The sequence below is a fragment of the Colletotrichum graminicola genome (genome assembly GCF_000149035.1).
Source record: "Colletotrichum graminicola M1.001 genomic scaffold supercont1.44, whole genome shotgun sequence".
In the NCBI taxonomy this organism is placed as follows: Eukaryota; Fungi; Ascomycota; class Sordariomycetes; order Glomerellales; family Glomerellaceae; genus Colletotrichum; species Colletotrichum graminicola.
This window is the reverse complement of record NW_007361048.1, coordinates 121,859-147,298: the sequence shown is the minus strand read 5'-3', so window position 1 is coordinate 147,298 and position 25,440 is coordinate 121,859. Positions and strand designations below refer to the sequence as shown.

General features: G+C 55.4%; 3 protein-coding genes across 3 annotated transcripts; all 3 read right to left on the bottom strand.

The window, feature by feature from the left end:
* Nucleotides 1-241: 241 nt before the first annotated feature.
* Nucleotides 242-2,537, bottom strand: GLRG_09002 (uncharacterized protein; the record flags this gene model as incomplete). Its single annotated transcript, XM_008099687.1, has 4 exons — nt 242-1,893; nt 1,961-2,277; nt 2,363-2,393; nt 2,456-2,537. The coding sequence occupies 4 exons, from the start codon at nt 2,535-2,537 to the stop codon at nt 242-244; spliced, it is 2,082 nt and encodes a 693-aa protein (XP_008097878.1).
* A 2,369-nt stretch (nt 2,538-4,906) lies between these two features.
* Nucleotides 4,907-6,607, bottom strand: GLRG_09001 (UBX domain-containing protein; the record flags this gene model as incomplete). The annotated part of the gene is made up of 2 exons (XM_008099686.1): nt 4,907-5,970; nt 6,031-6,607. The coding sequence occupies 2 exons, from the start codon at nt 6,605-6,607 to the stop codon at nt 4,907-4,909; spliced, it is 1,641 nt and encodes a 546-aa protein (XP_008097877.1).
* Nucleotides 6,608-7,795: 1,188 nt separating this feature from the next.
* GLRG_09000 (proteasome component ECM29) lies at nt 7,796-13,494 on the bottom strand (the record flags this gene model as incomplete). Its single annotated transcript, XM_008099685.1, has 2 exons — nt 7,796-13,160; nt 13,226-13,494. 2 exons carry the CDS (start codon nt 13,492-13,494, stop codon nt 7,796-7,798), a joined length of 5,634 nt encoding a protein of 1,877 aa, XP_008097876.1.
* Between the last annotated feature and the right edge of the window lie 11,946 nt (nt 13,495-25,440).

Genomic DNA, 25,440 nt, shown 5'->3' with positions numbered 1-25,440 from the left:
CCCTCGATGCTTTCTCTTTCGTAATCAAGTCTTTGGTTTCTCATGTGCCGATCATATCCTCCAGAACGCCGTCCATCATTGTCTTGTGTCGTCAACAGGATTTGCAGCAATTGCCGTCCACTCCCATCTTTCATCCCAATGGCGACTCCCAAGCGTCGAAGCGTGTCGCCGCCTGCCCCGTCAAGCATGTTCCCTGTCTACCATCCCGTCTCGCACAAACTCGTCTAGGCCATCAGACGGTTCACGCCTCAATGTCCTCCTCGTCGAGGGGTTCGACCCTGACCAAAATCTCCTCCAAGAGTCCCTCTAGAAAGGTGCCCACATCCCTTCCCATGCCAACGGGCTCCGCCTTGTCATAGTGGTCAATCTCCTTGCACACATGGGCGAGCTTATATACAAGCTTGCGCAGTTTCTCGTGGGCCGCCTCCGCCCTTTGTTGCTTGGGAGTCACCTGGTTCATGGCGACAGTGCTAGACGAGCTCTGGTGGGGCCGGAAAACCTGCTGCAACCTGATTTGCCTCCTCTTCAACGCCTCTTCGAGCGCGGGGAAGATGACATCGTTGAGCGCGTCGAGCTCCCCATTCGGGCTGGACGGCGCGGGCGCAGGGAACGCAGACGGGGTCACCGGTTCCGGTGTGGGGATTTGTGTTTTGGAGGGCAGAGCATGAGTCTTGGGCAGAGGAGCCGGCGCCTGACCGGAGGGCTGGCGATATTGCTGCCCACCGGGCGGCTGGCTCGGTATCCTGATCGGCGCTTGCTGCGGTTGCGGGTTTCCGCGGTATGGTGGAATCTCTGGGAGGCTAATGGGTGTCACCTTGTTGTTGCTGTTGTTATTATTTGGCCGGGGCCCGTGGGGAGGCGGCCGCGGCGTCGTCTCCTCGGTTGGCGATTCCGCCGGCTGGATCACGGGGCCCAGACTCAGTAGGCCTATGTCCTTTTGCAGCTGGGCCTGCAGTTCGCGGTCATAGTCCGGAGACTGACTGACGGGAACGGCAGGTGGAATCAGACGCGAAATAGGCCGCGGTGTCTCTGGAGCTCTCTGAATCTTTTCCGCCGACGTTAGAAGGGGTGCCTTGGCCAGCGGTTGGGTCGCATTTGTCACCACGGGCTTTCGTTGGGGAGATGCCTGACGAGACGTCCCGGTGTTGGCGCTTGCTGCCTTGAGAGTATCCGAGGCTACGGCAAGTTCGCGACCGAAATCGCGAACCTTGGCAGCGCTGTTGTCTCTTGACTGCTCGCCGTAATCATCCGCGTTCTCCAAGGACCTGGCGGCTCTAGCGTTGGTGGCTGATTCGTCCAGGGCGCCGAGTCCCGGCCGGGCAACAACGCCACCACGGTCTCCGACAAGCCTTACGGTACCAAAGTCCCACATGTCCTCGTCAACCTGTTGGCGTTCATAGTACTCGTCGCCCCCTTGGTCGCTCTCCTCGTCGTCACCCTTGTGTGTCGCGGCCCACCGGGAGTGTCGTTCAATCAGCTCGGTAAGATAGCTCGTCTTCTTGGCGCGGCGTATAAAGGGGTGCTTCAGCAGATCCTTGGCCGTGGGCCGTTCCTTTGGGTCCCGTTGCAGGCACACCTCAACGAAATCCTTAAACGCTTTTGTAAAATTGCCCTCAAGGCGCGGTGGCGGGTTCTTGGGGATCAGAAAAAGCACCTTCATTGGGTGGATGTCGGCGTAGGGCGGCTCGCCGTTGGCAAGCTCCAGCGCGGTGATGCCGAGTGACCAGACGTCTGCTTTGTGATCATAGCCCGACTGCTTGATGACCTCGGGCGCCATCCAGAAAGGAGTGCCGACAAAGGTGTTCTTCTTGGTCATGGTGGCAGAGAGCTGGCCGGAGACGCCAAAGTCGGCAAGCTTGACCTGGCCATTGGAACTAAGGAGAACGTTTGCAGCTATCAAGAGTACGTTAGCATCTTGTCACCGAGACGAAGTGTCCTCGGCGCCCCGTTCTGGACTTACCCTTGACGTCGCGATGCAACTTCTTATCGGAGTGCAAGTAGTCGAGACCGAGGAGCAATTCGCGAATGATGATGGCAATGTAGTCTTCCCCAATCAGACCCGGCTTCATCAGGTCTGCACAGCTGCCCCCGGCGCAGAACTCCATGACAATCCATAGCTCGGCCCCCTTGGCGTAGGAGCCGTAGTATTTCGTGACATAGGGCGACTGCAGCTCAGACAGGATGGCGATCTCCTGGATGATGTCTTCGACCTCGTCTTCAGCGCTCTCTATGTCGATGATCTTAATGGCGACGGCATGGCCGGTGCGCCTGTCAACTCTGTAGGGAGGGATCGGTCAGCATTCTTTGATCAGGCTAGCGTGCGGGCTAGTCCCGCCGCGTGGGATTGTTGATTGTTGCTTACCCTTTGTAGACCTTGCCAAAACTTCCTCCGCCTTGAGAAAACTGAGTGTCAGCGAAGGTAGTAAGAGAGGCGTCCGGGGAGGGCGGCGCATACCGATGCAGTACTCCTTCGTATAGAGCAGGCTGGGGTCAAGGGCCTCGTTGCTCTCGTCGGCACCTCTTTCGCGATCACTCATGTTTGCAGTACACAGAAGGCGCCGAGCTCAGCTTGGCGCTATTTCGTAGGTTGGGCAATTGAATAGGTAGTAGAGTATGTCCTGAACAGAGTCGTGTGCGTGCTACGAGCGCAATGGCAGTATTGCGGTGGGAGGCTCGTCAGCAACGTACGGTCGCTGTGGCGGTTCGTAGGTGCCTCCCGACGGTTCGTCTCTCGTAGCGCCGACAAGAGAGGTCGTCCGGGAGATTCGAGTGTTGTTTGGGGCAAGAAAGCCTCGCTTTCTCGTCTGGATTTGGACTTTGGACTTGGGTGGAGTGGGGGGGGGGAGCAAGGAAGAGGTTGAAGAGGGGATCCCGGCGTTGGGGTTGAGCGAAGCGGCAGCAGGCGGTGGGGGAACAACGGCGGGATGCGATTGTCGTCGTTATCGAGCTGGAATGGAGCGTGCCTAAAAGAAGGGCCACGGGATCCGTCCGTTATGATATCGGTCGAGTACGCCGGAAGAAGAGATAATCTGGAAAGAGAAAAGTTAGCCGGGCTGCTGCTGAGCGTCGGGCTGGGCCTAACGGTGATTAGGTCCCAAGGGAAGGGGGGGGCGGCGGCGGCAGTCGTACGTCGGTCGTGTCGTTGCTTTGCCTCTTGTCTCTCGTTTTCTTCAAGGAGGCAGCAGAGGAATGGAATATTCCAATCAAGTTCCAGGTCTCGGTGAGACACCGTAAAGCGGGCCGGTGGGATTCGCGTTCCTCGCAAGTTGGGTGCACGTCTAGATGTGCTTAGACAACGTCAATGCCCCCAATTACACTAGGGAATCACCATGAAGCTAAACAAGCAGACAGAGCTCCAAGGTAAGATGAGGTGGTCGCAGCCTAAGCCTAAGGGAAGGGAGGGGGGGGGGGGGGGGGGGCCAGCGAAAAAAAGAAACAAAGTGAGAGTCGTGGGGTGCAATTGGCCAGCAGGGAAGAGAGTCCGTCCCGTCTCTGAAGTGTCAGTTGGTTGAATTGTGTGCGCGACTTCAGCCAGCCTAGATCATCTGGGCAAGAGGCTGTGACGGAGACAGGAAGCAAGATGAGGGAGGGAGGCACCTAACTAAGTAAGTAAGATAGGTAGGTACTTTGAGAGGAGAGAGACGGGCGGATGAATGAACATACACACGAGGCAGAGTGTGGGGTAATAGAGGCAGACCAGAACCAGACCTGAACCAGACCGGACTAGACGAAATGGCACAAAGAAGGAGGCGCGCTTATTTCCTTGACCCGTTCCTGGAAAGCAAACTTGACGGGGTTGCTGCGACTTTTCCCCCGCAAGTTCTGGTTCCAGACCGTTGTGAATGTTTGTGTGTGTGTGTGTGTGCGTGTGTGCGATGTGCGACTCCCCCCTCATTGGCCATTTCTCACCCAATGTTGACAGAAACCAATACAATACGGACTCGGTACCTTGGGTGCGCAACCGAGGGGTCGGTTCACCAGCAACCGTTGTTGTTGCTGTTGATCTCGACTTTCCCCCCTCCCTCCTCCACAAAGTAACCTACCATAGGTATGTACATACCTACTTACTTGAGCTCCCTGTCCAGTAAAACGTCGGCGGCCCCCCGGCAGCCAAAACAACGGCTATCACAAGCGAGTGTGCACAGACCACCTCTTCGTCTGTCAAATGCTTTGCACCTCCCAAAATCGTCCCTCTCGTCCGCGGTGACACGGCCCCGTCCGGGAACCCGTCCGCAATGCTCGACTGGGTGGCCACGCGACGCGCCACCGTCCTAACGAAGCTTAGGCTGCCCTCGCCATGAAACGCCCATACCTTTAAGGTAAACGTCGTCGACGTCGTCCTCTGGAACCGTGCCTCGTATGTCCCCGGGAAGTGGAACAAGTCGTCTGGGGATCGAGGCGCGCAACATGGATACCGGCACCTGCATCTGCACCTGCGCTAGCACATCTCTTGTTCACGTCTCACAAAAACTATCATCACATACATCCATCGTGTTTCCCGTGTTCGAGCTGTCTTGGCCTCCAGCTTCTATTGATGCCGTAATCGTCTACCCTTGGCTTGTCTTCCGAGGCACTCATCGGCCCCTTCTGCCCCTGTCTTGGCCGAACTGCATCCCTACCCGCCCTCGATGGCCACCAGCCGATGCCGTCACATTGTCATGGTCATGGTATGCGTGAGTAACGAAAGAAGAAAACAAAAATCCCAAACGAACGAACCCTCGAAATCAATGGGAAAAGCCTCCTCCCGCCAGTCCTGTACCCCATCTATTGGCCATGGCCGGGCACCCTCACTTCGGCCTTAGTGGGATGCATCTTTGCACCCCCCCCAAATGACATGTCGTCTCTCTGCCGCCGCTCACCCTCGCCACAATACCAAGGAGCCCCAAACTGAATCACTCATCGGGGTCTAGTCCTCGATGAACTCGATCATGACGGTTCCCTGCTTGAGCCCGGCCTCCAGGATGGTCTTTTCAAGCTCTTCAGCCAAGTCCTGGCCCTGGGGCATCCGCTTCAGCTCGAACTCGATGCCGTCCTTGCCCTCAAGCGGCTCGGCCTTGAGCCACTCGTAAATGCGCCTGACCGGGTCGTCCAGGTTGAATCGCCGGATGACTCGTCCGGTAGGATGACGGAACTGTATCCGCGTCGTCGTCGCCGGGTTGTTCTCGGGCTCCGTGTGCGGCTTGTCGCTAGCAATCTTGGCCCAGATGCTCGGCGGCGCTGCCGCCTCTGCCGCAGCGCCTGCTGCCTCGCCCTTGGGAGACTCTGACTTGGTCAGCGCGTCAGGATCGACCACGCTCGGCGTGGGCTTGGAGCTGCTGCCGCCGTTGGACGCCGCGAGGCTGTTCTGCAACGCCATCTCGAGCATCTCTTCCTCCGTCATCCGGTCAACGTCGACCGTCTTGGGCCGCGGCGCCGCCTGGTCCACCACGGGGTTCTTGCTGTTGGCCGCCAAGCTGTAGCGGTCCAGGAACTCGGCCAGCTGGGCGTGGAACTCAGAGGCGCTGGGGAATGGCCGTCCGCTCCACACCTTGACCTGCTCTCCTGTCCTCGGGTCGATGATGGCAACGTGCGGGTAGTTATCGGGGTTCTCGTGTCCGCTGCCGTGGAAGTAAAAGTTGATGTATTGCTGCGCCGCCATGGCGCTCCTGTCGTACTGAAGAAAGATGAAGCTCTCCTCCAGCAGCTGGCGAACTGCCGTGTCCTTCCAAATGTCCCGGTTCAGAGCCTGGCAGTTGAAATCGCTCATGTCTTGGAGGTTGACAATTATCCACTTCTTCTCGTCTTTGCCCTCCTGCCTCGCTTCGTCCCAGTCTAGTCTGGACATGATATCGTAGGGAGGTCGGAATAGTTCAGCGAGTCGCTGGGCACGGGCGCCGCCTTCGCTCGGGGCTGCCTGGGACGGTTGAGCAGGGGCCGGGCTGTCATCTTCCCAGATCGACAGGTTGTGGCTGAAAGGATTCCTAGAGCCGCCTGCATGCGTGCAACGTCAGTAACGGGAGCCGTCGGCTCAACACCTCGCCAGGAACGTACCTCGAGCAGCAGCTCTAGCCGCCTCTCTCTGCCTCATCTGCGCCCGGATAATGGTGTCCATGTCCACGCCGTCATCGCCTTCGTAACCTCCAACCAGCGTTTCTGTGGTTCTTGCAATGGGTGACCTGACGTCATCCTGACCACCGAGGACGCCGCCGCCGCCGCCACCGCCGCCGGAGCCACCTCCGTATAGCTCCTCCTGCAGTCTCTTAGCCATGGCGGCATCTTCCTCCTCCTGCGCGTTGCGGGCGATAGCCGCGACATCAGAGTCGTCTTGTCCAAAGTTATCGTCCATGTCATCGACCGTCATGGCGGTATCGCCATCGTCATCGCTGTCGATGTGAATGACGCCGCGGTCGTCTCGGCGTCCAACGTTGGGCCGGGTACTGGCGGGCACTGGGGGCGCTGTTGATGGAGTGGCAGCAGGCACCGTGTTGAAGCTGTTCTGGATGTCGGGGCTCTCAAAGAAGAGCTGGATGGCCTGTTCGAGGTTGTTGTTTGCCATCTCCAGGAAGCCGCGTGCGGCCTCTGGACTGGCAGCCGTAATGGCGACGAAGTTGGAGATGTCCTCGTCCATGATGAGGGGCTATGCCTGCCGAAAGCTGCAAGACCTTGGTGGGTAAAGTGTATCTTGCCTCGTGGGGAGGAGTACTTTGTCGTACGAGGTGGAAGAGAGAAGCTCGAGAAGGTGCTTGAGTCTTTGGTTTTTTGTTTTTTTTTTCCTTCTCCCAAGGTGGCGGTCTGAAAGATCCGTGGATGCAGGAAAGGCTCTAGAAGTCGATGGCACCTCTCCCTCCCTCTTTCTCTATCTCTCTCCTCTGCCCCACCTTGGCCCGCAAGTGCTAAAGTCCGGTGTGGGATACAGGGTGTGAGCGAGGGGTAGCTATAGGTGCGTTTATATTTTGTGTGGCTTGTGCGATGGCCTGTCCCTGAGTCGAGTTAACCGGGCACGTTGTCAGAAAAATAAATAAAAGGAAAGAACAAAACGGGAGAAGAAGGTCCAAAGCGAAAATAGGGACGTTGGATAGCTTGAGGTAAGGCGTGTCGTTGGGGTGAATGAACAAGGTTGGTTGATTTGCGCCACTGGTGATCTGAGATGGTAGACACAGGATGGTGTGTTTGCGGGCTGGTCCCGGCGCCAAACAGGTGCCGGTGCAGGTGCAGGTGCAGGCGCAGGGCCGCTATCGAAGGCGCCAGCTCGGTGACGCAACCGGGCAAAGGTGGAACGATAATGCGATGCGGCGACTGGCTGCGCCACGGCTACACGGGTTCTCGATCTGATTGTGGCTGGTGCCGCCCGCCTTGTCAGGTACCTACCTACCTAAATAGACAAAGGTACCTAGGTACCTTAGCTTCTTATACACCTCTCAGTTCTATAGACCACATCTAGAGATTGGGCTATTGACCTGGATGTTCAACATAGATACACTTCCAGTGCTTTCGGAAGAACTTGTCGACTCGATTCGGGCTGATTCTCACCAGTTGGCCTCTTGCGTCTTCCGTCATTCCCATCTCAATGAGTCTTTCGACTATTATTTGATAGCGAACATCATTGACAGCACTCAAATACACGTGGGATAATCACGCCACACGGTTAATACCACGCGGCAGCAACATCATTCAACCATTGGCATTGTAAAGAGCAAGATTCTAAGGGGGTATCACAACCCCGTGAGCCAATTCGTCGGTATCGCCTCCGTCGTCTATACCAACGTCTTCCAAGGAAACAACCTGCCTTTCCTTCCCGTCCTCTCGCTCTCGTCGCCTATTTCTCCAGCTCTCCGAGTACCTCCTTGAGGTGCTTCTGTACCTCCAAAGAACGCTCCGCTGCGAGCGCCTTCTTTACCATGTCGACCAGTCCCTTCTTCTCCTCCGTCGTCGGCGCTGGGCCAAAGACGCCCCGGTTCATCGCCTTGACAACACCGCCAATGGCAACAGCCCGCGTTGTGCGCTGGGCCTCAGTGCCGTTGTCGATGGACTCAGGGTCCAGGCTCTTGAGATAGGCCAGCGCCACCTCCTTGCCCCCGCCCGCCACCATCGACGGCTTCTCGGCAGCCTCCATCAGGTCCTTGACGCACTCGTACCAGACCTCGCGCTTGATGCCCTCGAACTTTGGGTGGGCCAGGCGCGTTTTCAGAAGCTCAAAGACCTTCTTCAGGACGGCGCCGGCGTCTTCCTTCATCTGGGCACGATTATAGCCTCTCGCAATAGCCTCGATGCCGTTGACGGCAGCCTTGCGCGTCGCGTCTCCCGAGCTGTCGACGTCCATCCTGTCCTCGTCGACAAAGTCGTCGAGCGGTCCGTCGACGACATTAGCAATGTCGTCGAGCAGGTCCAGGTCCTCGCGCTGCTCGGCAAACTGCCAAAGCGCCTTGTAGGCGTGCGGCCGGTAGTCCTCGTTGTTGCGCTTCGCCTCGCGGAGGGCAATCTTCTTCTGCTGTGCGGCGACGGCCGCGTCCGTCTTCCACAGCGACACGCCCTTGCCGACCAACTGAGGGAAAGACTCGAGAAGCCTCTCCTTGCCGGGGAAGGTCTTGAGTGCGAGCGCCTTGTCCATGACGGGCCAGATCTGCTTCAGGTTCGTCTCGGACATTTGGCCGCCCGTGGCATCGCTCGAGGCGGCCACGGCCTTGACCATGCTGGCGATGGTAAAGCAGGCCGTGTGCTGCAGGTTCCACCTCGGCGCCTCGAGGCCCCTCTTGACGAAACCCACGATCTCGGGCACGTAGCGCGCCACGGTGCGGGAGCTGCCGCCGTGCTGGTTCCACACTTCGTCGAAGCATTTGCGCGTGTACTCGTCCGTGTCGTGCATCCCCATATATGTGAACGGAACGAACTTGGTCGCCAGCGCGTTGAAGTGATCGGGAGCGAGCTTCGAGACACTGAGGACGACATCCGACACCTTGGCCCGCCGGGCCTCGTCTTCGCTGGTGAAGTAGAACTCGGTGAACTTGTCAACCAGCCTTTCCTTGGACGCGTCGGGGACGACGCGCATAAGGTATCCCACGGCCTTAGCGTAGCCCTTGCTGACCTCGTCGTTACGGTCCAGACACTGCTTCTCCAGCAACTGCATGAACCGGGACGACACTGGCTCGAAGTCGACGGCGTGTCGCATGACCAGATCGCCGATGAGCCTAGCGCAGGCGATCTTGGTCGGCATGCCGATGGCCGTCTTGATAATCTCCTCGAGCTTGGGTGCGAGCTGCTTCATGCCGTCGGCGTCCAGTTGCCTGAGGCAGTTGTCGACGGCCTCCGAGATTGGCGACTGGTTGACTAATCGCGCCCTGAACTTATCAATTTGATCGCGCGAGTTCTCACTGACCTTCTGGTAGGCATAGTTGATCTGCTCCGGCTCGATGGTGCTATGTAGACCCAGCAGCGGCGGGATGAAGTCCACGATGAAAGGCTTCAGGTTAGGACCGCCCTTCTTAGAGATGTCGATAATGGTCCTGAGGGAAAACATCTTGACCTCTTCGACGCCGCTCTCGAGACCGCTAGGGGACAGGAGGAAACGAAGGGCCTGCTTGAGCATGGCCTGCGCCGACGACGAGGCGCCTCCCTCTTCAAGCTGACGGACAATGGTGTTGGTCAGGCCTATGCACAGCTTGAGCGCAGACTCCCTGACCGATCCCTTGACGTCGTCCAGGACCTTGAGTGCGGCGGTCCATATCTCGGCGTAGTACTTCTCGTACTTGTCGAACGGCTGTCCCGAGATGAGGTCAGAGATGGCGCCGCAGCTGGCCTGACGCACGCGCCACTCCTTGCCGAGGATGTTCTTGAGCAGATCCTGCATGATGGCGTCAAAGTGCTCGCTGATGGTCTCGTTCGGGTTCTTGACCAGAGACTTCCATATGTCGTCCATGGATCGCTGCACGTTGCTATTCGGGTCGAAGCGGTAACGGAACAACTTGGGGTACAGCTTGGGGTCGACCTCTGACTCGGAGAGGATGTTGCTCAGGCCGAAACGGCCAAACGCGGATCGAGTCGACCAGGTAGCAGCATTGGTCGCAAGAGACATAAACTTGTAAACCAGGCTCTGGTCGCCGACCTCGTTCGCCAGGCTGACGATGTCCTTGTACGAGGTGACGGACTTGCCCTCGCCCGTGGGCAGGGCTCCGGGTTCAAAGAGCTCGGTCTCTTCCTCGACTTTGATCTGGGTGCTGCTGCCGGTGAAGGCGGAGACGAGATCCTTGACGAGGTCCTGCTTCAAATCATCATCTCCCTTCTCATAGACAAGGGAGAGGCCGCGGGAAGCAGTTTCCTGGACAAGCTCGTCCCTCGCGCTCAACAGTCTCATGAAAGCGGCCTGGGCCTCGCGAAGTCGGGACTGGACCTCCTCGAGGTGACCACAGTACTGGACGACGCAGAAGAGCCAAATACCAGAAGCCTTGAGGAGCGAGGGCTTGGTGGTCTTGCAGTCCTTGAATATCTTGTCGAGGACGGCGGTGATTCTCTTACTGCGCTTGGTCTTCTTCCAGGGGCCCTCGGCGCTGTCAACGTTCATGGACAGCTTGACAAAGTCCGAGTCCCAGCAAGCAATCGCCGCAGTGATGGCCTCGCCGACGGTGAAGTGGATCTCGGTCTCCTTTCTGGTATGGACGGCAAAGAGGCCACGCAGGATGTTGTCGATGCCTGACGTCTTGCTCGAGGGGTACAACAGGCCGTCTTCGGGGGTGGGCTCCTCGTTGGGCTCGTTGAATGCAAGTGCCAGGCGGCCGAGCGCGAAGATTGCTTTGTCGCTTCCGGCCACTGCCTTCTCCGTGAGTCTCTCGATCACATAGTCCGCCGTCAAGTTGTTAACGTTATCCGGGATGTACTGCGAAAGGCCGGCAGTCCAAAGCTCCGCGTAGCAGTCTAAGATGGCATCCTCCAATGCTGGTCGCTGATGTGACTTGTCCATGAGCAGCTTCTGAGGCAGGTGAACGTCGCTGGGTATGGGCAGACCGTAGTAGACGGCTCTGGAGAAGATGTGGCCAAACGCCTGCAAGGACCCTTCGACTGCGTTGGCGGTAGCACCATACGAGTTCTCCCAGCCGTAAACCATGACCTTCAGGTCACGGAGGAACTTTTGAATGTTCTCGTTCCTTGTCTGATGCGGAACTGCGTCGGGAATCGCCAAGTCCACCTTGTTAAGGGGGTGAGGAAGCAGGATCCCAACCGCCTGGGCGGCGGCAGCGCGGATGTGTCTGTTGTTAGCCGTCGTGCACTTCTGCAAGAGATAGGCGGAACCGGCGACATAATTGATCGTGCCGGCGGGCGCAAGCGACGCGACGTCCACCATGTGCTTGAGACAGCTCTCGACAATGCGATCAGTGCCGTCCATGCCTTTCAGGCGAACTCCGTCGAAGCAGATCTTGATGAAGAGGCCAACGTGCTCCTGGTCGACGGAGCGGAGGTAGGCCCTGATCTGGTCCCGCGTCTTGATGTCATTGTGCACTCGGGTGTCAAGCTGCTCGGCCCAGCCGGGGACGAGGGGGAAGTCGGGCAGTGCCGCGATGAACAGCGCCCTTTTGACATACTGTACGGCGACGGGGTATGCAAACATCTTCTCGCCCTCAAAGTTCTGCATCGTCCTTCTGTCGTCGAACTCAAGCTTCGGCGGTGCCGAGTTGGCCCACTCAGAACTGGTGGCGTCGTCGGTGATCTTCTCGCAGAAGAAGTAGGTCATCAACTTGATCCAGTCCGGCATCGTGTGCGCTTCGCTATCGCGGTACGTCCACGGGTCAAGCCCCTTACGACCCTCCTCGATGACCTCGGTGCGCTCGCCCTGGCGGCCGGCAATGGCTAGGATATCGATCCATCTGCCGCGCTCGTCCCATGACGCGATCGTCTGGTTTGCCCACTTGACGGCCGAGAATCTCGCGCTTCGTACGGCAGGGTTGTCCTCGGGCAGGTTCATGTAGTGCAAAAGGAGAGAGATCAGACTGATCATGCCGCTGCCACGTCCCGCGCCGCTGACCGTCTTGGGGTCGAAGCTCCTGGTCAGTCCCGAAAGCGAGCCTTCGATGGCGGACACCGCCTCAACGCTGGGGTCCTCGGATAGAGACCTGAAAAGCCAGCCGACAAGGTGGAGCTTGTCCTGCAGGCTGAAGGGGCTGCCTGCGCCAAGGACGCCAAGTAGATCGTACGCCATCGCGCGAAGCTTTTCCTCGTCTGCCGATAATGTGCGCGGAACAGGCCATCCCTGCTCCTCGACGTAAGTACGCATCTTGTCGATGAGTTTGGGCCCAATGGTAAAAGGAGCCTGGGTAGGCCCAATGGTCGCCGTCCAGTTGAGGAAGTAGAATAGTGCCTTGTGCAGTCTCGTGCGCTCGAGGCCGCTGGTTGCTTGAAGGTGGGCCGGGGCGATGGACGTCGTCTCTGTGCCGAAGTCGAGAGTCACCACAGACAAGATGTTATCTTGCATGGTGGTGGCCAGTTTGGATTTTGAAAGGAGAGGCAGGATTCTCATGCGGTGAGGCGCGGGTAGTCGGGCGTGTGCATTATACAACTCCTCGATGATGGTCGCCTTTTCGAAATCAATAGTCATCCTCTTGAGAATGTCCTCTCCGGCTTGAGAGACCTGGTAGTCCGGGTTGGCCGCCGCAGAGAGAGCGGGCAGCAGCCTCTCTTCGTCCTTGAAGGCGCCACTGGCCAATAAGTGCGCAATCTTGCGCCGCAGGTCCTGCATCTTTTGGAATGACGGCGCGGTGTCGCGCTGCTCAGGCTTCAGGAAGTCGAGATCCGCAGCCAGCAGGGCTGGGTTCAGTCTCTCGAAATCCTGACGTGTGGGTTCCACACCGCCAGGAATACGCAGGAGAAGCACCTTGCCAAGCCACTTGGCGACGAAGAGTGCGTCGGCATCGTCGGATAGGCCGCTTGCTTCTCTGAAGGCAGCATCTTCTTCGCTGCCGCGAGAGGGAATCTGGATGTCTGGGATGATCTTGAGGAGAAGATTGAACATGGATGCTTGGGTGGGGCCATGCTTGGACGAAGAAATGCCTTTGGCCACTTTGGGGAAAAGACGCCGTCTATCGTAGTCGTCCAGACGGAGGATGCTGTGCTGTATGAATGAGATATCCAGCACGCGGAGGATTGAAGACTCGGCCTCCTGGTACTGGTCGATGAGCTTCTCCACGGGGAGAATGATGCTGTCACCACTGTCAGTGCACTCGGAACAAGGACCTGCGGGACACCGCCATTGAGACCATCATACCTCGGGTGGACTATGAGGCCCTTTAGTTTTCCAGCAAACTGAATGACCTGGAATGATGCGATGAGATTCCTGACCGTCAGAAGAAAAGGGGGTCTTCTCACCTCGTTACGAACGGACGCATAGTCACTCGTCGCCTTCAGCAGCAGGGCACAGAGGTACTTGGTGAGCAGCTCGTTCAGCTTGTCCTCCTTGTTCGCGGCCTGGAGGATGCGAATCTGGACGTTCCCTACGAGCCGCTTCTCCTTGGCCTCGGGGGATTCGCCCGACATCTTGAAGGAGCTGTGGCGACGTCGATGGTGCGTTGATAGATGGTTGTGATGTCGGAGAGGGAGATGCAGAGGTACATGTAAATGTACCTTACGTGTTGCATCCGCACCAAGGTCGACGTTGCTCCCGGCTGCCTGAGCTGATTAAGCTGCGAGTCCCGGATGTTCCAGAAATGCCCACAGAAAAGCAGGGGGGGGCGCCGTCCTGTGTCACGCTCACCCGCCACGCCACAGTGTGGCCAAGCTCCGAAACCGGTTTAGTAACAGCCGTCCGGGCTTGTTTGCGTTTCCCCGAAACAACCCGGCTTGTCGAGACCGCAAGGCGTTTGCCAACGAGACGTGTCGACGGAATTCTGCTCAAGTATTGGTTGTTGTTTTTTTACTACCGTTGTTTCGAAACGTCCGAGTAGTGTGTCATAGTTCTGCTGAGTGGGAAGAGGGAGGGTTAACCAGAGGGAGAGGAAGAAAGGATGGTTGAAGAGATGGAGAGAAAAGGCTCTGGCTAGACTTAGAAAAGGGGAAAGGACACAAACACTCTCAAAGCGGGTGCAGCCATCTGTACCGCATCATCTTTTTCAATTGAGGCGAGAGCCCTTGCAGTTATGAGGTGGTGCCCGCTTCATCCATCTTACCTGGGGTCTCCTGAGTCACGTCTTAGCAAATGCGTTCACAACATTGTCACTCTAGGCGAGTGCCATGGTCTCTTTTGTTGGTACCAGCCCTTTAAATCTGCTGGCTGAAGACACATGACACCACATCTAGGGATTTGTTACATTAGGAGGATAATAACAGCCAGGTATTGGAATTTCAAACTCATAAAAGTCTTTGAGGAGGTAGATGTAATCACACAAAGCTATTAGTCCCATTGCATTACCCGAAACTTATTGAGAGTTGTTAGACGAATTCCCACAAGCCCCATAGCAAAAGACTCAAAGAACGCTTGGTAACTTCAGACTGAAATAATTGATGTATTTGACTTCACCATAAAGCCTGGCGTTAAAGGAGTGAATGAAGCATATATTTACCGTGGTAGCCATGGAGGCACCCAGTACAGTTCAGACCTTCAACAATTGTTTATTATGCGTGAAAACAAATGAGAGTCTTTGAGCTTTAAAGACCATTGTGCAGTTGATGGCATGAGCGCAAGTGTTATGATACCATGGCCTTGGCATATTAGTTAGATATGTTGCAAAGATCAACACGCAGGTAACAAACCGTACCATTTTCCATCACCACGTCAGATGGGGTTGATATTACCACGTAGACTTAAACAATAACATATTGGGAACCTTTTATATCACCATTGTTCTCGCATCTGGCTAGAAAGCGACGTGGAGCAAAAAGTTGATGTAATTGAGGTGAAGAGTGTGAGTTTGGATGTTTCACCTGAGAGCGCTTGAAGCTCCATGCCGGTTATTTGGGAGGCAATGTACCCATCTTATCAAAAAGCAAATCCTTGCAATATGCCCACGGAGTTACTTGATGGACTCGTACTGGTACGCATCTGCACAATAAACTGGAGCATCAACTCCGTAGCAGAACCTCGAGATAGGGCCTAGGAAAACCCAGGTGCAAAACATACGATCCCATTCAGAAGCAGCCGGATATCAGCATTGACTTCTTCACTACGAGTAACTTTATAGACATGATTTGTTTGATGAGGATGCTGCCTGCCTGCCTGTGCCTCAATAGATAGAGGACAACCAGAGTGCATGTCAGCGAGACGGCTGAGGAGCCCAGGGCCTACTTCTTCAGGCAGTGATCAAGCAAGCGGGCCCGAATTGACCCCCGGATGCTGTGTTCAGGGAATCAAAGAGTGAGTTTCTCTGCCACAGAATAGGACGCTCGATAGTGTCCGCGCCCATACTACCACGAGGTTGGACCAAGGATCTCGCTGCCGCACCTGCGCGACAATAACATTATAACTCAATAGTAGCTTTCATCAAGCACATTTAGATTTCCGCGTATCTTGGAGTTGGCTTCATCTCAACATAAGCCGATGCCGACGACTGGCTAGAATGCCGCTCTCTAGAAAATCCCAACATTTACTTAGTCTACGGCTGCGAGGCCCCGTGGAGCGACCACGTTGTCTCCCGCCCGTACCGGTGCCAACACCGAGCCACTGCTCCTCCATAGAGAAAAAGCCTTCTCGGTTCAACTGAAAGCCCCTGAAGTTTATGTGTCGTGAGCCGTGATCTTCCCTCGCACTATAAAGAACCAAGAGCCTCAACCCCTGGCATCCATCACTTTCGATATAAGTCACACAACCAATTGTCTATCGGTCACGACTCACTCTGTTAACCCGTCAAACTTTCTCTCAAAGCGGAAGACCTCTCCCAGAGCCGAGCTCTCTGAATCTACATCGGCCAAGGCCACGCTGTCGTGTAAATAGTTATTGACATTTTCACGACGGGCCGGGAAAGGAAAATCATACTTCAGATCCTACATTTAACAGCTCTTCTTAGTTTTCTTGGTAAGCTACTAAGCTGCTAGTAAAATGCGGCCCCTCTTGAGATTGCAAAGGTACACAATACCAACCATACACAGTCATGAAACACAGTAAAAGTACCATGCTCGGTACTCATAAAATACAAGGTTGAAGAAGGAATAGCATGGGGATATCCAGGTATTCTTGATGGTTTAATTACTATAGCCGTAGGGTATCACACAATAACGTATGTACCGCGCACAACCATCCTGCATCCCGGCCATGCGTCCTCCCCTCCCCTCTGTTGCCCTATGCCTACGTACATTCATACAGAACCACTTCGCAGTGAACTGCATCCTCCAACGCCATGACAACTCACCTCAGCCCAGTCTCGAAGACACTACCGCTGGCCTCGGCCCGCCAACCTCACCTAATCACCAAATTCCCACAGACACCCTTATAACATGCTGGCATCCTCAATCTAACTCCCCTTAGTGTTTCCGGCCCTTCCAGCCCTCCCATCACACCTCTTTAGACGAAACCAACCCACCACCAATCTCAAGGCCCTGCCAAATCTTGAACGAGAAAGTCGCAGACCCGCACGAGACGAAACTCGCCAGGTTAGTCTTGCGGCACCCTCGGTTCGTCCGTCCCGCTGGCATTAGTCACTGATGGCCGAACACCTCCGAGGAGCATGGCGTTCTGGCAGAGTTTTCATTGACAGCCCTTTCTGAGTCCCGCAGGCAGCCGATGGGGACCGCCGCCACCTGAGAAACTCTCTGTCGAGGGGTGGCGGGAGAAGGACAAGCTGCCTGGACTTCCTCCAGCATGGCGATGCCGTTGACGAACACACACACACACACACACACACACACACACTAGGTTGGATATTACACAAGCCTCAACGCACGACACAAGCCATTGCATCAAGGACCTTCTTCCACCCGGCGAGTTAACCGGGGCGCTACCCTCTTACACACAGTATGGACCGGGACCCCGAAGCGTGCGAGCCGCCTCGAGGAGACAGCAAGCAGCTTGCCCAACGCGTCGATGTCATCCGCAACGTGCTGATATTTGCGCAGCCACTGCCAGCTAACCGGTCGGTCGAGTCACCAGCCTCGGCCGGCCCGGGAGGGAAAAGAGGAGAGAGCCTTAAGTTCCCGTCACCCAAGTCAGCTTCACATGACAAACTATCGCTGCGTGCACCGATGCGAACACCCTCCCCCCTCCGAGGTACCGTTCAGAAGTTTAACTTTTATGACTATGTATGCTCAATATTGTTTTACCTGCGCGACCCCCAAAGGGACTGCCCTTTATTAGTAACTTGATTTGGAAGGTTGACAGAGTAGAGATTCGCACCTGGAGAGAGAAACGTGGGGAATAGGAAGAAATTAAAAAGAGAGGAGAGAGCGAAAACCAACACTGATTATCCCAAGCAAGGTTCTTTCATCAGCCTTCAACCATCTGTCCGTTTCTGTCAGGCTGCAACATCAAGCATGGACGAACACTAACTAGCTCATTTCACCGGAAATACAATATGCTTCTTCAAAGTAAAGTTTGGGCCCAGTCCTTTTTCTCCAGGACCAGCTTGATACGGGGACCCAATTGACTTTGGAAATAGATGCGATATCATTGCCTCAAGCAGTAGACCCGCGTCTTTTGCCATGTCGTCGACGGGCCACTGAGGTTATGCTGAGCCTCACTGACGCACTCTAGTAGTGAAGGCTACACCTGATATGTCTGCACATATGTAGGAGAACCAGATGCATCGCATAAGTGTACGACTACGTAATGGCTGGGTTCCAGGTGGGATAAAAGTTTAGAGACGGATCGGTTCTGAGAGACACGAGTCAAGCGCAAAGGTTGTTCCAAAGAAGCAGTTGTGCCAACAACCCCAAAATGTGACGCCGATAGGATTCGAACCTAACTGACTACAAGTACTCCCATTTGCCACGGTTCCTTGCCATGCCTACGCCTGCCCTGGCATGGCAAGCAAATAGTCCACCTGCTGCTGACGGAACAGAGTGCGAACCAAGCATCAAAGTTGGCGACGCCCCAAAAACAGACCCCGCTTGGAGAGTAAGCAGAACGACTGCTGTCCTGCGTGACATGTGGAGGGGACACTCTGATTACCAGTCAGGCCAGGAGATGCCGACGATGTAACTTATTAGGCCGTGAAGCTGGATGCTGACACATGCAAAACTGGGATAACTGTGGTTAATGAGCGCTTCGAAGGCACGAGATACACTAGATGGTTCGTTGCGTCGAACAGCAAAAGACCTGTGGACAGGGGTATCGTCGATCAATATCGCTCGTTGTTCCCCGGAGTGTGGCTGGTTGAGAGCTCTGAAGGCCGGGGCGGGAGGGGCGTTGCGGGCATTACGACCCTTGCCATCAGATGACAGCTGCAGAAGCACCAGTTGGCTTGTATTTTTAAAAGTGGCCTGAGGTGAGCTGAATGCAACTGAGCTACGGCCCAAGCTGCCGTTCAACCCCCTCGAGCCTCTCTAATGTGTGGACAGCATGCGCTAGGTACGTCCAAATCAAGGAAGTCGTGCATTTTGCAAGTATTGTGGGATTGCAAAAGGCCCTCAGTGATTCGTCGCGACGATATGCGGTTGAGACATGTTAAACCTTGCTAGCCCCTTGGGCTGCTGAGAATGCGGGTCACGGCTCTGAGACCACCGGACCAGCAAACCGTCCTGCACTGGGGCTAGCATCGAGGCTAATGTAGCTCGTGGACATGATGTACATGGACGGACATTCCTTTCGTGGCCCCTAAGTCCCGGATGTGCGTACTGCGTCGTAGTATTGCATGCCGCGTCGACAGGGACGAATGCCAGCGGGCCCCTTTTGAGAAACTATCGTATAGCTCGTCAACGGGAAGTTTGGCCGAACAAGCCTGTACGCGTGACAGCTAGTTGGGCGCTACAGGGGATGGTTTGGTAAGACGAGGAAAGTCGGCAAAGCACACGAAGCGGAGATTGCCGGCTGGAACTGTGTTATGATTCGACCTTGACCATGCAGAGAAGCATCATATGGATGAGCATCATCAACTATAATCTGCAGGGATCAGGAAATGCCCAAATCAGCATGACGACAAGCAAGAGAGGGAAGAAAGTCTTGAAAGGGATTTCAGAATCGGGACTCACCTTGTTTACCCGTGGGCATTAATATGCCAATTTGGTTCCTTCACTAGAAGTCGGCCTCGCTTGGGTATGGCCAGACCGCGTGGCGGGCAACCTCTCCGGCCAGTCAGAAGGGATAGAAAGAGAATCAGAGATCTCATTCTTCCCACACCTCGATCCACGGTAGCAGTGGAGGTCCCCTTTCTGCGGCCACACCCCACCACCCCCGTCCGATGATTTCACTTTTTGAAAAACAGGGTGTCACGCTTGCGGATTCGCCCAATGAGGCACTATGAACGAGCAACAGCTAGTCGGGGGCCCATGGTTGTGCGATTCGTGTCTCCTGCACTGTAGGTACAAAAAAGGTTGTTAACACGTCGAAGGTCCGATGGACGGAAATCAAAGATTGCCAGGCGAACCGGTGGCCTTCGAAATTGTCGAGTTAGAGGATCGCCCGTTGGGCGGCGCTCGGGCACCGAACCAGCACGTAGGCACAGCCAAATCCCGAAACTTCGGCTCAGTAAAGCCGGGCGGACCGTCATGTGCAACAAGGTACGCGCCCCTCTGCCGAAGGGGCCAGCGTGTTATCCAAGACGCGAAACCCGTTTTTAACCACAACTCGTAAAGGAGAGAGGGGCCGGAGCCTCAGCCCTGGCCGCCAGGGCTTTGTTAGGTGATCCACAGCTATGGCGCGCCCTTACAAGGCTCAGAGGCCGAGAAAATCAGCAGGTGACCGCCGACGGTCCTGCCAACGTTACCTATGGGGGCCAATGGGGACCTGTTCAGGGGGAAGAGCATGGCGCTAAGGGAGGTGCAACACGATGTTGACCACTCACGGAACGAGGCTGCGACGAGGCAAGGGAGCCATGGCTTATCGATGAAGAAACGAGGAAAGGTTCCGTTGACGTGTCTTTTGCGTGGCCAAGGTTGGCCGGTTGGTATCAACGACGTTGACTGTCAGCTCTGGGTTCGCTGCTGAACGGCCCTAATGGTAGTGACGGGACTGGGAAGTACGGTATATTTTGTACAGGGACCCGTGAGGTCAAGGATTCGAGGCTGACCTGGCAGGGTGCTAGGAAGTGAAAGTGGCGAGGTGGTTCTGTCAGGGCCGCATAAGATGCCGTGAGAGACGATGGAGTAGGTAAAGGCGAATTGATTGCATGCACGGGACAGAAGCTGGGCCCGTCAGCAGCGGCCAGCGAGACAGCACGAACGAGGAATGCCCATGGACTAAGGCAGCAGAACTGACACTGTTGGACTGTTTCGAAACGCTGGTGGGCGTGCAATCAGCTAGCGACGCCGAACTGGTTGACTGCTGCAGCAAAGGTTATTAGCACGACATGTTACACACCCTTCTTCACTTGCACTTGCCTCGCTCGACTGACTCTAGCATGGCTTGGGGATCGATTGATCTCCGCTCGTCTTGGGTTAAATTGGCATGTCTATTTCGGAGTTGACGAGGGGGGCGTGTGGAGTGGTTGGAAAAGGAATGAGGACGACGTGTCTCAAATATGACTTGTTCTGGTGGTGTCGTTCGCGTCCGCCATCCCATTATTTGCGCTCTTCCAGCGGCTCAATAAGGAAGCGACGTGTCTAGGGCTCGATCCGACGAGAACATTTGGAATGAGAGCCGACGAGAGTCGGATGGACTTTGGAGTGAGCATCGCATGGGCGACACATTTCTTCTTCTTTTTTTGTCGGATTGGATGCAGGAAGGATAGCAAAGACGTTAAGCAGGCGCGCATCTTTAGGAACGCAAGCAAGAGGGGATAATAGTTGGTACAGGCTTGCGGCTCATTTGCTCTTGTTGAGGCCGCAGACGGCAACTAAGGGCGGACTCGGAGATGGAGGAGTGACGAGGTGGTGGAGAGGCAAAGACAATGATAATGATGATGCTTTCGGACTGACGGTCAAAATGAGCCGGTGGCTGTTGAAGGAGAGTCGGTCGAACGTTTTTCTGGCCATGCTCTGTCAAATAAGACGTGTGGTTTCTGGTCTTGAACATGCATCATCGTGTAAATGCAGCGATGGCGTTTCCGAGGTACAAGACAGGCAGGTGCAGCCTACCTACGACAGTGAGAGTCCATCTCCAGTTCTCGGCAGGGAGGCCCCCTGGTCTCCTTCCCTACTTCTATGCCGTGACGCCATTTCGCGTTGAGATCGGTACGTACCGGAACTCCCGCCGGACGTACCCCCCAGCTCGTGTACACTAGGCAGGAACAGGCGTCGGCGGCATAGTAGGGCAGCTACGAATACGTACGTCTTTTGCTTAGCGTTTCTCTCCCGCCCCCGTAAGATCTGCCCGAGGGATTGGCCCCCTGCCCTGTGTCGAGGCACAGGCGTGACAGGTCAATCTGTGAATGAATTGTGCCGAGAGCAGAGATGGATGCATGCATTGCAGGTACCCGCACCTTTCCTCGTTAAGAACGACAGACGTCCATTGAGAGTAATCCGGAGTGTATAAACGCCAGGCTGTTGTCAAGGCGAGGGGTGCTGCATAGCATTTTGCGGAGAGAGAGAGAGAGAGAGAGAGAGAGAGAGAGAGAGCTTCGATGAGAGCGACAACAAGGTTTTCAAGACAGCCGGGGGAGGAGGGGAGGGGCTTGGCTTGAGGCAAGGGCCGGGATGGGACTGTCTTCCCTGTCAGGTCAAGTCCATGGATGGATGTCCGTCGTCCGTTGCTGGACTTTCTCACATGAATGAACTTGTGCGTACGTAATGTAGCTAGCCTGATTACCTAGGTGGCCTGGGGCTATGCCCCGATTGTATCCTTTCCTCGACGAAGCACACTCCATTCCATCAATTGGGTACGAAGGGAGTAGAAGAAAAGATGAATAGGCGGGCAAGAGGTTTCCTTCCTTTTCCCATTGCAATGCATGCTATGTTCCCTCGGCAATCTCAACGGAAGAGGAAAAGAAGTAGCAAGTGGGCGGAAGGCACTTGCATGCCTGCCTGTCAGTCAGCCTGCCACCTGCTTGCTTTGGTCCTTCCTCGATGACCTCTTTCTCTCGTCCTCCCCGGGGTTGGAGTACTTGTACTCCTCAGGTTGCCAAACATGTACTCCGTACGTGTACGGATACATACCTACCAGTCAGGTCAGCACTTGCCACAACAGTCAGCCTCCAATTGCGCGGTGCCTCTCGGGTTCTTTCCATTCCTGCCCACACCTCCTCTCCGGCGCCCTGTCTTCCCTCATTCGCTCGCCCGCCGATCTGTCTCAAAGCCGCGATGGATGGATGCCCCAGGCCACCCACCCACATGACAAGTGCGCAGTGTGATATACGATGTATATCGGGGAATGACTAATTAGGTCAAGAAGATAGAAAAGACAAGACGACAGTAGCAAAGCAGATGCAAACAAATCAAGATACTGTGCGTTCTTGAGTTTTGATGGGTGGTGCATGCTTCCGTCCGTAGCTCGAGTTCACGGACCACGTATATAGCATTCGTACCTGGCGAGCAGTTCGCTGGCGTCAGTCCGTCTGTTGCCGGCGTGCTTTCGAAGTCGGCTGTCCCTTGTTCTCTGTAGGTTTCGTTTCGTTCGCTTCGCTGGTGCAGCCCCGGCTGCTACCCAGCTCAACGCACGGCATCAGCACCGACGCCGGGCCCACCCAATCTAGCACATGGACGAGCTGTGGCCCATTCCATTCCAGTCGGCATATGCTGCGTCGACTGTTCTGTTTTTGTTCTTACTCCTTACTGCCTACATGCCTACCAAGATAGTGTAGTCTAGGCAACACATGATGTACTTCTACAGTATACGTACCCCTTTACCTTGGTACTTGTGCAGGTAGCAAGTATCCTTCTGCCTCGGAACAGGCTTGCTTTCCTCATCCCTACCTGGAGGGAACTCAGCTCTGTCTGCCATGAACATGGAAAGCGGAAAGACAAGATAAACAAGATATAGGACAGACAGGGGGGGAGGGAAGAAGAAGAAGGAAGAAAAACCACCCCGTAGTTGCTTATCACTAGTCGCCTGAGTACCGTCTGATTATAGCACTCTCATGCTTTTTGCGGCAGCAAAAGGGCGCTCATCAGCTTTTGCCGTATCACCACTAAAATATCCTCGCAAAGATGACATGGTACCTGTGCATGCTTCGTCCTTTCCTCAGCAGTCTTTTTTCCGATCTTGGATGACCCTCGTCCCACACCATCCATTACCGCCATCCACACTATCCGTACATCGTACCTACCTACTTACCTGGGTAGGTAATGTGGTGTACGTAGCTTACCACAGCAGCGCACATACACACACAATACGAATCACACGCCCCCCCTTCCCCTTTCATTAGCTACTTGCTACCTGCGTAGAGTTCAGGTCGCGCGCCCTTTTCTTCCCTTCTCTTCCCCTTCGCCGACAAAAACCCACATTCTATAGTGCGTGCGGACGTGCGCGTGTATGTATGCGTGTGTGTGTGTGTGTGTGTGTGTGTGTGTGTGTGTACCTATTCCCCATCGCTGGAGAGAGAGAACCCGGCCTGCCTTACCGTGTGGTCTCCCTCTGTTCTTTCCCTTCGACTTTTCCCTTCCTCCTCTTCCACCTAACCCCCTCCCTCCCCTCTTGCCCACATCGATTCTTCTCTTTCTTCCTCTTTTTCCTTTAGAGTTGCACCTCTCTGCCTCTTCTGCTGCTGTCTATCTGTCTCGTCTGCTCTGCTCTGCGTTGCGCTGCGAGTTTTTCCTGCCTCCAGAACGAAGCATCCTTTCTAGCGATTGTCTCGGTTGCTGCGAAAAAAACAAGTCGTGCTTCTTGTTGCTGCTGCTTTCGCTGCCGCGTACTTTCCCACACCTCACGTCACCACTACCAGAGCCAGATCCCCCCCACGGCCCTTACCACCCGCCGGAAAAAAAAAATTCTCTGCGCGCAACTCCCTTGTCGCTTTTTCCCTCCCACGTCGTTTAACACCCCTCCCTCCTAAAATCCCCCTAGACACGAAAACCTCCTGCGTAATTCTTCCTCCTTCTTCCACCCTCACCCTCCTTACGAGTCGCACGTCGGTTTTTTCTTCCTCGTCATCCGGAAACAAAGAGAGTCTTTTTTTCGTTGGCGCCCAAAAGTAAGTCATCAATCGACCCCCTTTTCCTTTGATCGTTCCCGTCATTCCCTCTCGTCTCGTCTCGTCTCGTCTCGTCGCAGTCGCAGTCGCCGTCGCAGTCGCAAATCATGAACTCGTGCCCGACCTCCCGGCCCTCGGCATCTTCGGCAACCCTCTGCCATGGACCTCGACGCCGCATCCCCGACTTCGGTTTCACGGTTGAAACTCTGGTGGTATTGAGTACAGGCGGCGGCGGTGGTGGCAGCCATCAGAAAAGATGGAATTGCGGTTCTGGGTGTATCGCACAACCCCTCTATGCATCGTAGATCATCTTGGACCATGGACGTCGATCTCCAACCAAATGCCGAAGCTATTCAGCCTCGACATGTCCTCTCCCAAGTCGTCCCCGTCGACTACTAGCTTGAGCGCACTAGCATGCCTTGATTTTCATCAGCACTCGACAACGACTACGCTTCGATTCTCGCCCTCGACAGCCTCCGTAAGCCTGGTCTTACCTCGCCCCCGTCGCCGTTCAGCACAGCTCTAGTCAGTATCCCGAGAGGCGCTGGTTGCCGACAATGTATCTGGGTTTTGGATAGGCCGTACTGTCAGTACTGTGCCGCCGGAGCACGATACCTCGCGACAGGCGTGAAGTGCCAGAGATGATTTCGGAGCTCGGGCCGGCGTGGCGGAGCGGGTGAAGGAGAGGCGAGACATCCGGCGAAGCGGCATCAATCAGACCTGCGTGAACGTGGGTTGTATGTCTCCAGTCATGTTTGCATACCTGAGCCGAACCAGCCTCATATACTATGGATTGATACCGTGGTCGAGACGGGATACGCCAGTTTGCGTACCCAATGGCTCTCGATACACAGCGACTCGGGATATTATCACGGATGGACTGCCATATCAGCCTCCGATTGTCACTCGGCTCCGCGCTACCGTCTCTGGGGTCGAGAAGCCTACGCCCAACTTCTCTGGGGGCCGTTCACAAGAGGACAACTGCAAGCCTTACAACGTCAAATTCTGGCGCCAAATCAGCTTCTTTCGGACGTGACTGCCAACGTCGAGCAACGTTGGAATCACAATACCCGGACATATCCAACATTACGACTGCGACCATGACTGCTGCCTGATGCGTGCTAGTGTACCACACTCTGCCCTTGCGATGCTAACCACCATTTAGGTCCAATCGTTTCGGATTCTTCCTTTGACCCTTTTTCGGATCAGTGAGAGTACTTGGCCACGGCGCAAATATTGGAGACCCAAAAGTCGAATTTGAAGCATCGCTCAGTTTCTCTTGTTGGTGCCTGTACCATTTCTTGCACCAATACCCCGCGACATCTCGATCTTTCGG